This window comes from Melanostigma gelatinosum (assembly GCF_949748355.1).
Source record: "Melanostigma gelatinosum genome assembly, chromosome: 21".
Classification (NCBI taxonomy): Eukaryota; Metazoa; Chordata; class Actinopteri; order Perciformes; family Zoarcidae; genus Melanostigma; species Melanostigma gelatinosum.
In genome coordinates this window covers 11,190,595-11,209,883 of record NC_136654.1, presented here as the reverse complement: position 1 = coordinate 11,209,883, position 19,289 = coordinate 11,190,595, and the positions used below count along the sequence as shown (strand labels likewise).

Genomic DNA, 19,289 nt, shown 5'->3' with positions numbered 1-19,289 from the left:
ACATTAGTAATGTTCACATTCTGATGTTTAGCATGTTCACTGTCTTTGTTTGCTAGCACTAAACAAAGCACAGATCAGGGCCCCGTGACACGTACGTGTCTAACTTAGTTAGCCGGATACTTTTCAGGATAAGATGACGTAGATCAGGCTTTTCGGTTCCACGAAGCAAGTTCGGCAAAATCACCATGGCAACACATCCATAAGCTTGAACCTGCTCCAGCGCAGGCTCAGTGAAGGTAGCTGGATAAGCTGGTCAGTCCCCCGGAAAAAATGGCAGCTCCTGTCATATACGGTAGTCTAATGCGCTTGCGCATATACTGGTGGTTATACGGGAGTTCCGGAAATGCATGTAAAGTGAGACACACGGTGATCCTTAACCAGCTGAGCAAACTAAGAAGCCTCTATTGCATTAATGTACAGCTCCCTTCCTCAGAGATCCCATTAATGAAGGAGGATATTAGTTAGATGAGCGTTTTATAGGGAGAGAGTTCTTCCACATCGCCAAGATCCGTTATCACATCATGATGACTTCCTATACGAGCGCTATCGATTCTGCCGACAAGGAATCATTTATTTAGACCTTCTGGAGCCGTACATTGAACACCACACGCTGCAGCCGAGCACTGACTGTCTCACAGACTGGATGCAGCCTTGAGCTGTTCTGCGAGTGGTATATTTTAGTACAGTGTCAGCGATGCGGAGAACATGGGGAAAGCCGCTGCATGCCGTGCTGTTCGTAAAGTTCATTTGGCGCTTAATAAACTTATGGATGTGTTCATTACATTACCATGGCACATATTGTATTGACTACCATTCTGAATTGTGTGTGTGCTTACTTAGTGTTTACTTGCTCTCATGTCCTCTTGATGGCTGGGTTGCATACATGGAGGTTAAAGCACTCATAAAGCACTCATAATGATATGACAGTGTTATTAGTACACCAGCATATCATTATTGTAGAAAATGATTAAGGTGGACTCATGATAAGAATAGAGAGAATCACACACTATTTCTTTTCACTGCTTCAATTGATTGAATGTCTGATTATGAATAATACACATACTGATCCGCCCATTAACAGATTCCCACACACACTGTCGAGAAGAGTTGAGATCCCAGAGAAAGCCACCTTGGATACATGCTACACGATCAGGGGAAAGTCAGGATATAAAGGCACGAAGCGTATACTCAGAAATCAATAGTTAAAGTGTAATCAAAAGATAAGGTTTATGATCATTATATATAACGAATGTGTAAACAGATAGAGTGATTTAAACAAATGTAAAGCTGATTATAATAATGATCTGTGCAACAGAGTTGAGACGTGAAAAGTGTGCGTATGAAAGAAGTTTTGGGGGAATATGGTACCTTCCAGAAACAGTGAGTCAGGAACAGATGTTTTGGGCGTAGGTCGGAAAAACAGACACGCGGCAGCAAAGTCTGTTGCAAGAGATGACTCATAGAAGCAAGAGGAGAACTCCGGTACTTCCATACATAAGCACACACACATAAGGGTGGGATAAAGATCATGTGTTCAGAATAGGAGGGGGGGGGAACAGACAGCCCAAATGAAGGATAAAAGGAGATGCTTGCGATACGCAGGCAGGGATTTCTACACGAGCCGTCCAGACGCTCTGAGAAGAAGATACGGACGATCGTAACTGAAGTATTCGAGGACTTCGTCTCTGTTCACGGAAAGAAGACCGCTGTTCGTGGACAAAGATTGAAAGACGGAGATTTTCCTCTCCCCACTGCTCGACTTTAACAACTGAACAACGGAGGAACGCGGCAGTCCTAGAAAGACTTTGTACTGAGCCTTGAGGACTGTTGAACGGACTCCGCTGCGGGACCGAGAGAGGAGGACCGAGAGTCTGGCCAGACCTTCGCTCCTAACAACTCCAAAAGAACCTTTTCATCGCACCATTGAAATCCAGCTCCTACTGGGCCATTTCGGCATCTATAAACAAATGAGTATAATCTAAAAGAAGAAAATTAAGATAACGAATCAAGTGTAGTAACATTTTATGTGAGCTGTAGCTTAACCCTTGCTAAGCTAACCTGACAATAAATATCTAATCTGCATTTAAAGTAAATTTCTCAAGTGCATTTATTTGCTTAAGTAGTAAAAGTTCCTCGTGGCAGTAAAAAGTTAAATCCATTGTATGTCTAACAACTGAGTTCTGTAAGGTTATCCTAGAGACCGAATCCACTTAACAATCCCTTACGGTTTTAGAAGTAATCCTAGCCGTTAAAACCTAACCTGGCATTTACCAAGAGCACGGATCCAGAAGAGGGAAGCTGCCATAACCGACGCGACTGGTAGGAGCGCCCGGGGCCAGGCTGGCCCCTCAGCCGAGCGCACTCAGACCGGAGGAAGCAGGGTAGACGTCGGGAGTAACGGCAGTTAGCAGAGCCAGGCGAGTTCCCTCGCAAGAACACCAGCTCGACAATCTTTTAATAGAGAGCTGAGTCAGTAAGTAGCCCCGTATCGGGCCAGAAGTACCCCAGGATCTAACAACACATATTCAAACTAGTTATATATGGTAATCTACACATACATGTATATACACATATATAGTAGGATACATGATACATAAGGGCATACAGTACATATATCCTCATATTAATTCGTATCAATTAGATACTCTTTGGGCTTGTTTTTATCTACTTATTCTGAAAGAGTTGAGATAATTATTTTCGCTATAAGATCTCATTCGATGATGCATTCCATGAAGCCTACTGCCAGCAGACAGATTTAAAGACATATAATCTGATTGATTGGGGTGATGAGGCATTCAAATTAGCTGATACATTTCCCCAACACTTACGCATTTAGCTTGTCTGTGATATTTTGCCGTGCTTCCTGTCTAGCCCTCGCAGCGGTGGCGGTGTTCGATTTTGCCGTGATTATGGTCTTGAAATCCTCATATGCGTTCATGATCATCTCCTGCTCGTAAAAAGCGGCTCTTTCTTTGACTTAATTTGACATTGTACTGTTAGAAGATCATGGTTTCGGTGATCGACGCTTCCCCCTTTTGACGTAGGACGAGCACGCGCAATCATCCTGATCCCGATCGTCTGGTTCGAATTAACGAGACTGTTTGAGAGCGGATCAGCCTTGCATGAACCGAGATAGCCTGACATCAATCATCTCGTTAATGTAGGCTGGCTAATAGGACATTTGATCGACTTTGCTGAACCACTTACGTGGCACGGGGCCCAGGTTGAGGGGAATGTCACTAATAATAATAACAATAACAATAATACATTTTATTTATACAGTGCTTTTCATGATACTCAAAGACACTTTACATTAAAATCATCATATATAAAAACAATACACTAAAAACATAAAATACACAATAGTGGTCACACATTAAAAGCAGTTTTGAACAGGTGGGTTTTGATTTGGGATTTGATTATAGAAAGGTCAGTGCAGTCTCGGATTTTTTTGGGGAGAGTTCCAGAGGGAGGGGGCAGATATGGAGAAAGCTCTGTCACCCCATGTCCGGTGCTTGGTCCTGAGTGGAAGGGACAGGAGGCATCAGAGGAGCGGAGCCGGCGGGATGGAGTGTGGTGGTGAAGCAGGTCGGTGAGGTAGGAGGGGGCCTGATTGTGGAGGGCTTTGTGAGTGAGGAGAAGGATTTTGTATTGGATCCGTTGTGGGACGGGGAGCCAGTGGAGGTTCTGGAGAACAGGGGTGATGTGGTCACGGGAGCGGGTGTGGGTGAGCAGGCGAGCAGCAGAGTTCTGGATGTACTGGAGTTTATTTAGGATTGTGGATGGTGTGCTGTGAAGAATGCTGCTGCAGTAGTCAATTCTGGAGGTGATGAAGGCGTGGATCAGAGTTTCAGCAGCAGATGAGGAGAGTGATGGGCGGAGACGGGCTATGTTTTTAAGTGGAAAAAGGCAGTTCTGGTGATTTGTTTGACGTGGTGTTCAAAGGAGAGGTTGCTGTCGAACATGACTCCAAGGTTGCGGATGTGTGGGGAGGGAGACAGAGTGGAGTTGTCGATGGTGAGGCTGAAGTTATGACAGGTTTTGGTGAGGGATCTGGGACCGATGATGATCATGTCAGATTTATCACAGTTCAGTTTGAGGAAGTTAGTTTGCATCCATGATTTAATGTCAGTGAGGCAGTTGGTGAGAGTGGAGTGAGTAGCAGTGGTAATGACTTTTGTGGAGATGTAGAGCTGGACATCATCGGCGTAACAGTGAAAGTGAAGTGTTGACGGATGATGTTACCAAGAGGGAGCAAGTAGAGGATGAACAGAAGAGGACCAAGCACCGAACCCTGGGGGACGCCTTGAGACAGAGTAGCAGTGTAGGAGTTGCAGTTGTTGATACTGATGAACTGTTGTCTGTTTGTGAGATATGATTTAATCCAGGAGAGAGCAGTTCCGGTGATGTTGAGGGAGGATTCGAGGCGGGAGAGAAGGATGTTGTGGTTGATGGTGTCAAAAGCTGCAGTGAGGTCGAGGAGGATGAGAATGTTGAGGTGACCAGCGTCTGAGGAGAGGAGGAGGTCGTTGGTGACTTTGAAGAGGTCAAGTTTCAGTGCTGTGCTGTGAGCGGAAACCGGATTGAAATGGCTCGAACAGCTTTGAGTTGTGTGGCGAAAATGCGTTCCAGTATTTTTGACAGAAAGGGAAGATTGGAAATGGGACGGAAATTGCTCATGGTGTCAGGGTCAAGTCCAGGTTTTTTGAGGATGGGAGTGACAGCAGCCAGTTTAAGTGTGTCGGGGACTGAACCGGAGCTGAGGGAGGAGTTAATGATGACTGTGATGAGTGGTGAGATGGCTGGGAGACAGTCCTTGACCAGATTAGATGGGATAGGATCCAGGTGGAGCTTCTCATTCCAGTTGTGAACTAGTTCTAGTGCAGCATAGTTCAAGTGTTGCCTAGGTTATTATCAGCCAAACTGCAACAGTGTCTCCTGTTTGACTTTTCAAGAATAGTAGCCTATCAGGCCAACTAGCACTGCATACTGTCTGATTCTGGTACATGAACAACATGGCAAGACCAGAGACATGCGGTGTTCTAAGCTTGCTATTCTTTGGCATACATGCAGTATAGCTGGTATCACTAGCAGCAAAATCTACTCAGCTGGAGTGTATGGTTTTGTACAGAGATACAGCATTGGAGGCGGTTCCCTGTTCATGCCTAGGAAAATTGCTCAGTGGAGCATGAGCAAAACAATTTTGACTGTTTGAGTGTAGAATTCAAATGAAATACCAAGATTTCCAGCAATCTTCAGCATCCATGCACACTAGTGTTTTCTTTAACCCCGCCTCCCAGCCCTCGGTCCAGCCCAGGAGGCAACCTTCGGTTCTGCCGAGTGAAATTATGATCCATTTAGAGTCACATAGACCAGGGATTCCCAAAGTGGGGTGCGCGCACCCCTGGGGGTGCGCGAGCTGCCTCTAGGGGGTGCGCGAGAGGAAAAATGTAATGGCGGTGCAGTCCTGTCTCCTAAAAATTACGTTCCCCCAAAACTAAAATGCATTCTCAATTACGTTTTACCACGAACGTATTTTCTCCCTGATTACGTTTGTGTTTGACGTACGTTTCTCATCAACATATCTTTGCCATACTCTAGTCTTTATTATTTTTCTGTGATCTGCCTCGCCTCTACCCCGCCACCCACAAGTTATTGACCCGCGGGCTGTTCCGAGGGCCGAAGACCTGACGATCGGGTGCCTCACGGCGGGGACGGCTGGAGACTTCGCGTCCCGGCGCCAACGGGTGAGCGCCGCTACTCGGAACCATAAAACCAAGTCCCGGATTTCACCCGGGGGACATTCTGGAGGTATTGTGACCGGGTGATGTGCCTCGTTGCTGGGGAGGTATGAGCCGAGAGTGGCGGGGTGTTATGGAGGTATATATTACAACTCGGTGTTGTTCCCGTGCGTGGATGAGCGCATTTCTGCCGGAGACAGGCGGCGTGTTGTGGTAGTATTATGACCGCGTAATAGGGAGAAGGAGAGGCGGTGGTGGAGAGGGAAAAATGTTTAAGAGATGGTGGAATGTATGATTGGAGAGAGAGAAGCGAAAAAGTTGGACGTGATCCCGGTGTCCAACAACACTGTCGCGCGCATCGATGCTTTGTCCGAAGACATCCTGGCTACATTAGTCGGTCGCGTGAAGAAGAGTGAGTTTTACTCTCTGCAAGTAGACGAGCCTACAGATGTGGCCAATCTGGCCAATCGTCCGTTACCTTCGTAACGTTACGTCCGTTACCTTTTCGAAGGCACAGTGCAGGAAGAGTTTTTGTGTTTTTTATCTTGTAAACAAACGCCACGCGCGAGCAAACTGTTCTCGCATTCGTCCGATTTTTGATGTAGAAGGGGGTGCGTGGCCTAAAAAGTTTGGGAACCGCTGACATAGACCATAAAGTGGAGTATGCTTCAGGGCGGGGCTACATTGGGATTGACAGTTTGCTACCCTACCAGAGCCGTACACGGCATCTCTACGCCGTCCAAATGCGGTCATTTCCGTTCATTGGTTGCAAAAAAGCCAAGATGGCGGTGGCCAAAACGTCGATCTCAAGGCTTCAAAGCATCAATCTACAAACCAATGGGTGATGTCACAATGACTATGTCAACTCCCATTATACAGTCTATGGTCCCGCCCCTTTCTCATTCACATGAACGGAGGAATGAAAATAAGTCTGAATTTAGCTATTGGTGCAATTTAAAAAAATGAAGTTGATTCAACTAAAAATAAATGATCAGCTGAGTTACATACGTCTTTCCCAATGTTAGTATATGGGAAAAAGTATTTTTGGGTATAATGACATCACATGATGGAACTGGAATTGTAATTCCACTGTTCATTTTCACTGTGAGAAATCTGCTGCCGCACTTCCCGGGTGCTTGTTTTGTAGTCCGAAACCGTCTCAGCAGCAAGTACATGCAGCTACGGTAAGCCCCGACTGACAATATGTCAGACAGTCTTCACCAATGTTCCACAGTATTTGTGTAGTGTTTTTCTAATCTTCAACATTTTCCACTGGTGGTGAACTTCTTGGACCATGTGAACACAGCCTCCCTCTTCCATTCCTTCAACCACCTTCTCCCAAAATCTGTTGATGTCCAAGTCCTTCATGAGGGTAATAAGTAGGTGTGTTTCTCCTTCCCACCAGAAATGTGGGTTTTTCTTTTGTTCATGCATCTCTACACCAGCTTTGCAAACTATTGGCTAATTGGTTTGTGTACAACGCAGAGCTGATTGTAAACAGGAAAGAGGCCGTGTGTCGCAAAGTGGCATAAAAAAACCTATTGAGATGCATATTTCGAAGGTGCTGTATACGTGTCCAAAAAATGCTCCCAAAACCCAAATAATATAAGCATATCCCACATGTCTGAATAGGAAAATGCTCCATTTGAAATAAGGCCTAACTCAGAATATCCAAACGGAATATGATGTTTGTTTACATAAGCCATATCAAATTCGTAATAATAGTCGAATATGACTGCGCATGTAAATGTAGTCAATGTTAAAGGAAGTAGTGCTGCCTTTTTATTTGGTGGAATTTAGTTTTTAGAGTGTGAAGCTGGATTTTGAATGCAATTTTTTTAATTGTTAATTTAAATTTTCTTTAAGTGTTGGACCAACTGAACAAACAATAATATATGCCATGGCAAGGCAAAAAACATAAAAAACGAAATACTCGACAACGCACCATCTGAGCAAGAAAGCAATCTTAATGACAGAGAAAACCCCACTAAAGCTCAAAGCAGTGCACAGGAGAGAATATAACAAGTTTGGGTATTTAAACTACATAGCATTCTATATTACCCATGCCGTCAATCTTACAGACTTTCACCAAATGCTCACCTCAAAGTTTATCTCTCATAACCAATTTGTACAATCATTCATTTGCTTCCTGCGCCTTGCACTTGAACATCAGATCATTCTTCCATTCCCTAGCCTCTCTTCACCCTCGTCTCTCTTCCCCTCTCCACCCTCATTCATCTCTCGCTGCCAGTCTTTTGTCCCACAGTTTGCTTTGGGCCCCTGAAAACAGTCCAGACTGAAAGTTTTTCCACATGCAGAACTCGGGCATCTGGATAGCTCTGCAGGAAGGCTCCACATTTATTTCCCATTAGCAATAATTGAGGGGTAAATAGTGGACTTTTCTCTGTTTATATCCATTTGAACCAAAGATGGTTGAAGCAATAGTAATCAGCAAAGAAAAAAAAAAATTTCCCCCTTCATGCCATGGTACTCCTCTAATTCCTCAAATTTTATTTTCATTGTCTGTGATTTCATTCGTGTTTTTCACTGCTCTTGTGAGTAGTTAATCACAAATAGTTATTTCCCTTGTTGGAAATTTTTAGGCATGCTGTGAGCATAGCTGGGATTGAAATGGTGGTCAGTCAAGAGCAGATCAAAATTACAATTGTGTGCTTGGTGCTAATTATACAAATGTCAGCATAAGACAAACACAAGTAAGATGATGAACACGATGAACATTATACCTGCTTATCATCACAGTATGAGCATTGTCACTGCGAGAATGTTGCTTTACTAGAGTTAGCATTTAGCTCAAAGCAGTGCTGGAGCTAAGTAGTGGTGTCACGGATCACGGATCGATCCGTGATCCGTTCGGATCACCCCTCACGGTTCGGATCACCCCTCACGGTTCGGATCACTCGTGAACCGCGGATCAATAATCTTTTTTAAAATTTTATTTTTACAGTGTAATCATAGTGTGTAAAGCTCTACTGCTGCTGTTCCTTTTCAAGTAACAAGTCCCTGAATATCAGTGCAGAGTGTCAGTGAACAGATATAAAGCAGTAGTGTGTTCACGTGAACGGAGCAGCTTAGAAGCATTTAACGGTGAAGTCATGGCGAGCGGAGGAACGTCAGAAGCCGCGGCGTCATTTAAATCGCAAGTTTGGGAACATTTTGTCTTCCCTGTAACGTATAATGACGGATGAGGGTGGTGGACGAAACCGTTACGGTATGTAGGCGTTATTTAAAGAGAAAGACGTACGACAACGGCAAAACATCGGCATGTCCACACTTATGAAGAGACACCATCCCGTCTGTCAGCGACGGGGAAACTCCGGTGTAGAAAACAAAGGATTTCTAAATCTGGTTAAAATGCTTGAGCCACGCTACGAAATCCACTCACGCACCCACTTCAGTGTGAAGCTGTTCCAGACCTCTATGAGAAGGAAAAGACTGCAGAGACTGCTTTCACCACGGCGGAGTGATTCTTAGTCCGGTGCTGTAGACACGCCCCCTCTGTGAGAGTCACACACACACACACCTGGGGCAGGTGCTGTAGACACGCCCCCTCTGTGAGAGTCACACAGACACACACCTGGTTCAGGTGCCAACAGAAGTATCAGAGTGAAGCTAGACAGGCCCAATAGTAATATCACGACAGAAAGGTCGACCCTCTCCCCAGATAATGGAGATATTCTCATCTTTTTGAAAATAATGTCACAGTAATGGTAAATATTATTGTGTATTTGAATGACATAACCTGACAGGAAGTAAACACAGACCCAAGTTGTTGCCGAGCAGTTCAGTTCAGTGTAAACAGTGGAAGCTCACTGGCTGTTTCTTTCAGTATTGATGAAAGGACGAGGGTATCAACATACCTCATGTTGCACTTAAACTTAACAGAATTCTTGAATGTATTATTTTTATTTATTTATTTCATTTTGTTTCAAATTGGACATCTTCAATATTTTTGTTTTCATGTAAGACTATAGCCCAAAGTTCTTTGCTTTAAGTGTTCTTGAAGTTCTTTCATTAATAAATGGAAAGCAAAGTTATATTTGTCTCCTCCCCTTTTCTTTGTTGATCCGAAAAATGATCCGAAGCGTGACTCCTGAACCGTGATCCGAACCGAACCGTGAGGTTTGTGATCCGTGACAGCCCTAGAGCTAAGTAACCCGCAGCTTCACATAGTCTTTAGCATTGCTGTCTAGCTTATCTTGTTATGCTAACTACCAACCTCTTCTTCTGGAATAAAATAATTGGAAAAATAAGATGGTTCTAGTAAACCAGAGAGCGACATACCTCCTTCTACTACTACATAACAAAGGACAGAGACTGAGAGTAAGTGGAAACGTTTTTCTTTTTCTTCTTCTTCATCTTCTATCTCTTTCTTTGAGAAGATAGTATGAATAACTTCGTGCACATTAAAAAAAATAAATCCAAAGACTTGTGGTCTGTCAGGACAGTGTTGATCTAACAGGGCAGCAGTGCATTAAGGTTGATTAAGAGGTAGGAATTCATCCTACCCCTGATGAGAGATGTGTGAGGTGTACTTTCAGACTGAGCACAGGGATAATGAGGAATGGGACAATTGTTTCCCCTGGAAAACTGGAAGGCTTCCTACAGGCAGCACTAAATAGCTCTGACAATGGGTCACATTTCTCACTGGAATGAAATCAGATGGGCTCCAAGCTATAAATTATGCCAGATGATCTGTCTCCTCCACAAATTAACTTCATGATTTAGGGTAATAAAAAAGGAATGAGTAGTTATTGTTATCAATTCACCTCTAATCAAGATAATTTCTACGCTACGGAAGAAGCGTACATTCAGTGATTTTTGACAGTACAGTAGTTGTTTGGTTTATGATCATCAACTAAAGGTCTTAGTTTAGAATCACAGAATTCACTATCAATCTGAAGAAATAAAACTGGCAGTGCAGATAATACAAAGGCACATACAGACAAAGATCAACCGTGACACATGAATTTGTCATATCCAGACGGCAGTAAAGTCCAACTCCTCGAGGCGATTTACAATGCGTTCCATCAAAGCTGTGTGAAGAGTCTGCTAAGGCACTCAGCATCAGTAATGACAATGGGCAACACTGGAGCGCTTTCCACAAACATTGGCCACAGCAGTACTGCTCCACACTCACACTAAATCATCTGCCTTCTGGAGAGATTCACTCTAAAACGGGAGATTCACTCACTTTTGGAAAACGAAACAATCAACAAAATGATCGTTATCATTTTGTTCACTTATCCAGGCCCGGGCGGCGGGGGCAGTAGTCTTAGCAGGGCATTCCAGACGTCCCTCTGTACAGCAACACTTTCCAGCTCTTCCTGGGGGAGCCTGAGGCGTTCCCTGGCCATACGACAACAATATTCTCTCCAGCGTGTTCTGGGTCTACCCCGGGGCCTTTTACCAGTTGGATGTCCCCGGGAAAACCTGTGAAGGGAGTCCTGATCAGATCCTGATCAGATGCCCGAAACACGTCAACTGGCTCCTTTCAACTCGAAGGAGCAGCAGCTCTACTCCGAGCTCCCTCTGGATGTCTGAGCTTGTCACCCTATCTCTAACCTACCAAGGGAACTCAGTCTGTCCGCTTGTATCAACGTCATTTTTCTTTCAGTCACTACCCAAAGTTTATGACCATAGGTGAGGGTCAAGAATTCACACTTATGCCTAATTCACACAAATCGTCCCTCGTTTCTGTTCAAAGATGCAAGCGGAAAGGTTTGATCTGTCAGAGAGCGACATCCAAAGAGAGGGCAAGACACAAGTTGAGGGGATACCTATGAGGGGGTGCCTGTAACACCTGGAACTTATTTGCATGTGTTGTATTTGCAACACAGACCCAAGCTGTTACAGCCATGGTGTTGGAATATAACACATAACACAGTAACTGATCTACAGTAAAAATGTCTAAAAACAGACTGTTGTGTAAATATATCATCAACAACGAGCATGACTACACCTGTGTCACTCCACTCACGTGTTTTCGGGACTAAACATAGTTTGGAGACCTCTTCAAGGATTCCTCCCAGTGAAAGCTCTTGTAGTGTGTGACCTCCTGATGCCGGTCAGTCATGTAGTGTGAAAAACAGAAAAACAGTTCCAGTGTAGACATAAATAAGATGCTAAACTGCTCACAAGCTAGTCTCTAACTCTAAACATGTCTGTCTGCCATTTGTTGGTTGTCAGTTAGTGTACAGTGGATGCATCGGGGCCTTGTGGAACGATGTGAGAAAGATGTGGGTTTGTATTTCACACACTGAAGTCAGCGTTTATGGTTTCATTTATCAGTTGAATCGCAGTGGAAGCTAGCAAATTTGTGACCAGATCATTGCCCTTCCACTGACTACCTCCAGACACAAATGTTCCGAATTCTTTTTTTCTCAGGACAACATTCCGTTGAAAACAAAAGTTAGGTTTAGACAACAAAACAAACAACAGGTTAAGGAAACAAAACCACAACGCAGTGTCAAACACAGTCCTCCGGTTGAAAGTCCTGTGTTTCATGAACTGCCATGATACTGGGCTGTGTATTCACCTAGTAACTCCCACCACCACATAATTGTGACAAATGTTGATTCCAAGTGATGTAAAAGTTGCATTATTTGCAATGTGACTGCTCAGACTGAGGATGCAATGCAAAATAGTGGTAGAGCAGGGTTGTCCTTCAATCAGAGGATCGGTGGTTCAATCCCTGGCTCCGCTAGTCCATGTCAGTGTGTCCTTGGGCAAGACACTTAACCCCAAATTGTGCCTATACGGTGTATGAATGTAGTCCTGATGGGCAGGTTGCACCTGGCACGGTAGTCCTGTCATCAGGGTGTGAATGGGTGAATGATGACATGTAGTGTTAAAGGGCTTTGAGTGGTCAGAAGACTAGAAAAGTGCTGTACAAGTACAGTCCATTTACAAAAGAATACAATTTGGCCACTTTTTAAAAGAAACCTTAATGGTTAATTTTAGCCCAAACCAATGACCGTCAAATAAGACGGGAAAAATAATGCAGAGAAATTGAATCCATGCCTGGTAGTTTGAAAGTCAATTTAATACAATTCTCTCAAATCACAGCCACTTAAGGCCCTTCTTTGTGCAGTTAATACTCTGGCACCTTGAGCCAGTGAAAACAAACACTATTAACTGTAAGCACTCCTTCTCCCAGACCTGATCACTACGTGGTACAGCGGCCAAAGATCAACTGGAGAGGTCAGCCAGCCATGTTTAGTTGATCAGAGGCAGACAGTAATGTAAAGATGCTGCTGGTATGTGGTTCCTTCTCCCTATCAGCAGCACCTCACCGGTCCACCTCATTGAACCTCTATGACTCAAAAAGCTAAACAGATGTCTGTCAACCCCTGACAGACTCATGTAAACACAATCATGTTCTGTACACACTGGGACATGAACCACATCTGGACTTTCACAGTGGAATTTACCTTCCAATGAGAGAAAATCTGCACTGTCTCCTCCACATATTATCCAAAAAAGCTGATAGGGGTTTGTATAAAATAAGGAAGTATGAAACACCAATGCGCTCAGTGAGTTGCTCAGTCTAATACTGCACTGCGATGAAACACATCAATGATGGTGTCAAAATTGACATTTTCTTGAATGAAATGATCATGATTGAAAATGGCTCAAGTCTAAGCCTTATGCCCACTATTTGCATTTTTCCAAATTTACAGTGGGTGGACTCAGGCTCACACCCAGGGCAGAAGTTACACTTGGAGTAGTTGATGGATTGTGTAATTATATGATTTAAATGAGTAAAGAGGAGTGAGGTAGTTGGGAAGCTTTGATGTTGTGTTTACCACTTCTTTCCACTGCCACCAAGAGGCGAAAACAATCTGTTTATGCAGGTGTAATTCTATACAAACAGCCTCGTTTGATCTTTAGTCTTTGGAGGAGTTACAAATCTTCTTCTGGGTCTGTGCGCGGTGGGCTGGTCACTGCCGGAGACCCTGATGGAGTCTGAGCTGAGGTAGTTTCTAGTTGACCTACAAGATTTCATCGGATTTCACACATAATCGACCCGGTGGCACCGATGACAAGTATGAAGAACAACTATATAGAAATAGACCATCTTCTCTCTGATGTTCTCGTTTACTTATACGTCATTTAGATAGGCCTTGTAATGGCCTTAAACACCCACATTGCATTTTACACAGCAAACAGCCTTAACCTGCTCTAACCAACACAACCAAGGTGTCTTGCAGAGAGCAATTGTCTGTTGTACTCACAGACACTTATCTTATTTCATTTCCCTCAACACCTAACTGACTTTAACCTACTTACTAAGCAAAAAAGGAAAGAAAAATTAGCTGAATTTCTACAGTGAGATGTGAAAAAGAGGTTTGAAAGGGAAAGACAGGCACACACACACACACACACAGAACAACTTGTTGCTGCTTGAGCACCGGTATCAGTGCCATTGGAAGGAGCTGCTGTGATTAGCTCAGCTCTCTGAACCCTGGCAGTGAGTTTACCTCTAAACCTTTATCAGCGGGGAAATGTGGAAATGTGGAAATGTGTCATCTTTCTTAAGTGTGCAGCGGTAATTGCCATGTTGTCCAAATATGATTTAGGACATGTGTGTTTTAACCACCGTCAGGATCTACCTGCTGACACGCCTGGCCTTGCTTTGCATTAAGTCAGTTTGAACACACACTATATTTAGCTGTCAGTGCAGGATTTACTCAACAGCAACATGCACACTGATTCCAAAAAAGCAGCAGAAGATAAATATGACACATCAATGGTTCACCTTTAGCATGATCACAGGGCTTAACCTCTTAAGCCTGCACTGTTGTTGAGAATTTACAAATGAAATGCTCTTTTTGTGTCAGCACAATCCCTCTTTGCATGATGAATGCGAGTTATACCTTTCGTGTTTTGATTTGAAGCTCAGAGATGTTTGTCCGATCAAACCTGCCGAGCGAAACAGAGGCATACTGCCTTTCTCCACGCAGTAAAACAAACTTCCCAACTGTCTGTCTGATGCACAGTTCTGTTTCAACTGTTTCTAGGAAAATAGGATGTTTTTGCATTTCTAGTCTGAAGGGAGGTAACTGGAATATGTATCCCATGATCTCCATTCCTCTCCTTTATTTGAACAGCTGTTTACCATTTCACCTCCTATATTCCCACCTGCTACTGGCTACAGACTCCTTGAGGGTTGTACCATTGCACATGATCTCACTCGGTGTCCAGTCTCCACTAACATCTGACTGTGACAGCCTTCTTGCAAGTCTGTATCCTGGTTCAGAGCTTTGCAAAATGTTCAAGTCTGGTGGAGTTGGATTTGAGGCTGAAACTGTCCTGACTCATATTCAAACACATTCTTTCTCCATCAAGTGATAAAACCCAGAAATTCTAATTCCACAAGCCACATATGTTCCAAACATGCTGACTATGAGAGCAAATCAATGTCAATATCCACGAGCACAAATGAGTGTGTAAAGGTCTCGTGCGTGCAACTCAAACAGCCTGGCACTCTGCTTCCACTCTGCTGCCCCTAGCACGTACTATCACTGCTCTTCTGCTCGCTCACAAACTTTCACCTGTTTGCTCGCGAGAGTTTTTGCTTTTTGACAATAAGTGGGCGGGCCCAGTTACTATTGTATCACTAGAGTTAACTGGTAGACTAAACATCTCAGAGGTAAATATTGTACTTTTTACAGTACAATATTGTTAGCTTTTGTTACTTTAAAACACATTATGACCACACCCAGTTATGAGGCAGGAAGTGTATACCATTTCAAACCATTGGCAGAGCTTGTAATGTGGCATCTTTGTTAGAATGGTTGGGTTAATTAATCATGCAGCATCATATGACACCTGCTGGCACCAAGTGTTCTAGTTAAACGTGCATCTGCTGATTACTCTGTTTGTGTTTGTGGTTTTACATTTAACAAAGAAGAGGTGGTGTTAGAAGCTTGGTGACATCGTCACTATTCACAGGGCTAATAAGTGAACTACCTCGAACTGACAAGCTAACTGCTAATATGAAGCAAACCGGTAACATGGTGGAAGCAGTCAGTCACAATAGCTTTCAGCTAGCTTTTTAAACTGTCATTTAGTTAGCCAGCAAAAGTCAGGTAAAAGACATCTTAAGACAGTAACTGGAGTCTGAACAGCTGTTACTTTTCATATGTGTAGATGGCCCAAGCTAGAGGTTCAGAGTTGAGTTGTGAAATGGGCAGGACCTGGTTTTGAGCGCATCGCATCAATCACATAGTGTGTTGCTGTTTCTTTCCAGTTACCGTTCCACATTTCTGCTGAGGAGTATTTGACTGGACAGTGTAGGTTCAAACTGCCGGGTGCAAAGTGCTCCTGGTGAATGGACTGCAGGGGGAAGCCTGGCCTCTGGCTGAACTCTGGATCCAGGTCATAGAGGAAGGCACAGCCAGACTTTGATCACTGAAGCTCTTCACAGTTCACTTACACTCATGTGGTCGACTGGCTGCAGGTCAGGTACAATAACACCAGCTTATAAATCATATCCGTGACATGATTGTTTTCAGGTAATAACACTGGAGATAACAGTAGTGAAGGGTTTCTGTACTCTTCAGTGCCAGGTTTTGTCCTGAGAGGGCTGATTGAAATACCTGACAGAGCAAGTAAATTATAGACACTGACAGAGGTTGTGTTAAATTGGACAGACCCAACATATTATGAGCAAATTCCTTTCAATTTAGCACATTCTAATGTATTAGAAGATAAAATACACACAAAGGTTCAAAGGATTTTCTCTGACCCCTGAAAACATGATGACCCGCACACAGCATCATGAAAGGAGAAAACCGCTCAGCTTTTCATGTCTTTGTTGGCTGAAGCAGCTGGGCGTGTGTGTGTGTGTGTGTGTGTGTGTGTGTGTGTGTGTGTGTGTATGTGTGTGTGTGTGTGTGTGTGCTGCATGTGAGACAACAGCAAGAGGTCAGACCAGCACCACCTGAAAGACCGTTATGGTCTGCAGTGGAGAAAACGTTGCAGTCATATCATAGATAGCAGATAGCAAGCAAGCAGGCCATCTACAGCAGGGAGTCACATGCACTGTTTTCACTGGATATTGGACATTGATGAAATATTGCAGCATATTTTACGTATCTGTTTGTGATTATAATTTTTTTTTTTAATGGAATACAAAATGTTTATAACTCATCTTTAGAGGTGCAGGTAGAGTCATGCTAGCCTGTTCCTCCTGTTTCAAGTCTGTATGCTAAGCTGAGCTAACTTCCTGCTGGCTGTAGCCTCAGAAGTTTTTCCCTCTCACATTTGATTTGAATATTTTTTAAAGGTCTAAAGAAGTGAATCTAACCAGCATGTAACAAAACAAAAAAAAGAAAGCCAATTGAAAAAGGAGAAGCTGTAAAATATACCTAATTTGGGTAGAATAATTGTATTTTGTCTTGTTTGCCAAACCTGTTATCATCTCGAGACCCATCAGATACACACAAATTCTTAAGGACGTCCACTGGTTGCTCTTGATCACATGATGGTCTGAAACTTACATTAGAATTCTGAGGAAACACTGAATTCTTGTAATATTTTGCAGGAAAATTGTAACATGTAACTTGTACAAAATATGAATGCAAAAAAAGATGGAATTTGATACTTCACAGATTTTCAACTACCTTAAAATGTTCAATTTTCCGAACAAAAATATGGATGGAAATACTCGATCTGCTGAAGGAGATGTGGCTAAAAGCTCTGGAAAAAGCTAGTAAGTGGACTTTGAGTGAAGATTTTCCCTAAAGATATGTCAATGGATACATTTCCACTCTCAATCTGAAATGTAGAATAAATCCACAGTAACATTACTGAAAATAAAATGTGAAAAATACTAAAAAGAAAACGTGGGAATCTGCAGATATAGTAAATATAGGCAGTGGACCAAGTGACTGGCAGATATGTGTTATTATAAGGTTATAGTATAATGGCTAAATGTCGTACCTTATACTTCATGACTAGTAGTTTGACATTTTGGGAAAAACATTTGTGTTCTGGCTGAGAGTTCGAGGATTGATACTCCTGTCATGTCTGAGTACTGGATGAGCCAGAGGGGAAGAGCTGCTAGCCTCACTCTGTCACACAAACCACCTGCCTGCCAACACCTCTAAATGTTACCAATTTGCAAGACATCTTGTTTGTTTCATCCCGGTGCAGGGCGAGTGAAGCAGAGATTCTAAGAAGTCACAGAGCCCGGCTTTGGTTCAATACTCCCATAAAACTGCAACAAGTTGTTTTTACATGTCTGTTGGTGTTAAAATTAAAAAGCAATGAATAAAAATGTTTATTTGTCAGCTTTAGAGGAGGGAGTAGACTGACTCTCATCTCATTTTGGGCTGGAAGGGGAACAAGTGCATTTCCCAAAATGTTTTATACTATTCCTTTAAACCTTTATTCAGGTTGTAGTTTTCCTCAGAACAGTACACAGTGTGTTCAGCCTGCTGTTTGATGCTTGTCGTGTTTGCATTCCTGTGTGTGTGTGTGTGTGTGTGTGTGTGTGTGTGTGTGTGTGTGTGTGTGTGTGTGTGTGTGTGTGTGTGTGTGTGTGTGTGTGTGTGTGTGTGTGGGAGAGAGAGAGAAACATACGGGATAGTGTGTGACATAAGCAATAAGCAACCTATAAACCTGACTAAATAAAAAGCTAAAACTGTAGGAATTTCGTCTTCTTCAATATATGGAAAAGTGAAATTTGAAGCCAATTTAACATCACTTTCACATCCAGCAGCCACATCAGTACAAATGCCTGATCCTACTCCCTCTGACGCCCCCTGTTGAATAAGCAGCTCCCCTTTCTAAGAGGTGAGGGCCTGCAGTGAGGTTGAGCCCTGCTACATGCTGGAGAACACAGTGACAGAAAACAGACACTGAAGGACAGTGAATTAGCCAGGATGAACATGTACAATAACATACAAGATTAAAGATGGAACTTGATGAAGAACACAGAGAAAGAAACAAGGGAGATAAAGGGAGTGTGAGAGGAAGAGAGGCAGACTTCTTACATGTGCCAGGGGTCTGCTGTGCAGAGCGATGGTGGGTCTGTACTGGTGGAAGTCAGTCTGGATCACACACACTCTCTTCTCCATCCTCACAGCTCACAGTTGCCCATGTTATCTTCACCCAAGCGGGCTCTGGGGAGGAAGTGAAGCATGTGTGTGTGTGTGTGCTCTCTTGAGGCTGTGGGAGTGTATGTGGGAGAGAGAGAGAGGGGGGGTGTAAGTGTGTGTGAAAGTGTGTTACGCCTGCTACCCGACCCTGAGAGGAGCAGGAGGGAGGGAGGGAGGAAGGGAGGGAGGGAGGCAGGAAGGGAGGGAGGGAGGTGACGAGCAAAAAGAAAACACGAACGAGCTTGAACAGACCCCCCCCCCCATCCCACACAGTTCTCCTGCCTAGAGCCACACCACCTTCTGACAGCAGTACAACACTGGAAGACAGACTGCCAGTCTCCAGCAGAACTACATGCAACCCCCACCAACACTTCATCGTAAAGAGAGTACATTCCTGTGCAGAGAAATAACTGCGCAAAGC

The 19,289-nt window shown here is 43.6% G+C and overlaps 1 protein-coding gene across 1 annotated transcript in view; it reads right to left on the bottom strand.

Moving 5' to 3' along the window:
• The window catches only part of LOC306794524 (uncharacterized protein MYH16), a gene marked incomplete at its 5' end in the record, with an annotated part of 65,248 nt that extends 46,401 nt beyond the window's left edge, over positions 1–18,847 (bottom strand). The window contains one exon of the mRNA XM_079292631.1: positions 18,764–18,847. Coding sequence (XP_079148757.1) covers positions 18,764–18,847 — 84 coding nt within the window. The remainder of the gene's footprint in view (positions 1–18,763) is intronic.
• Between the last annotated feature and the right edge of the window lie 442 nt (positions 18,848–19,289).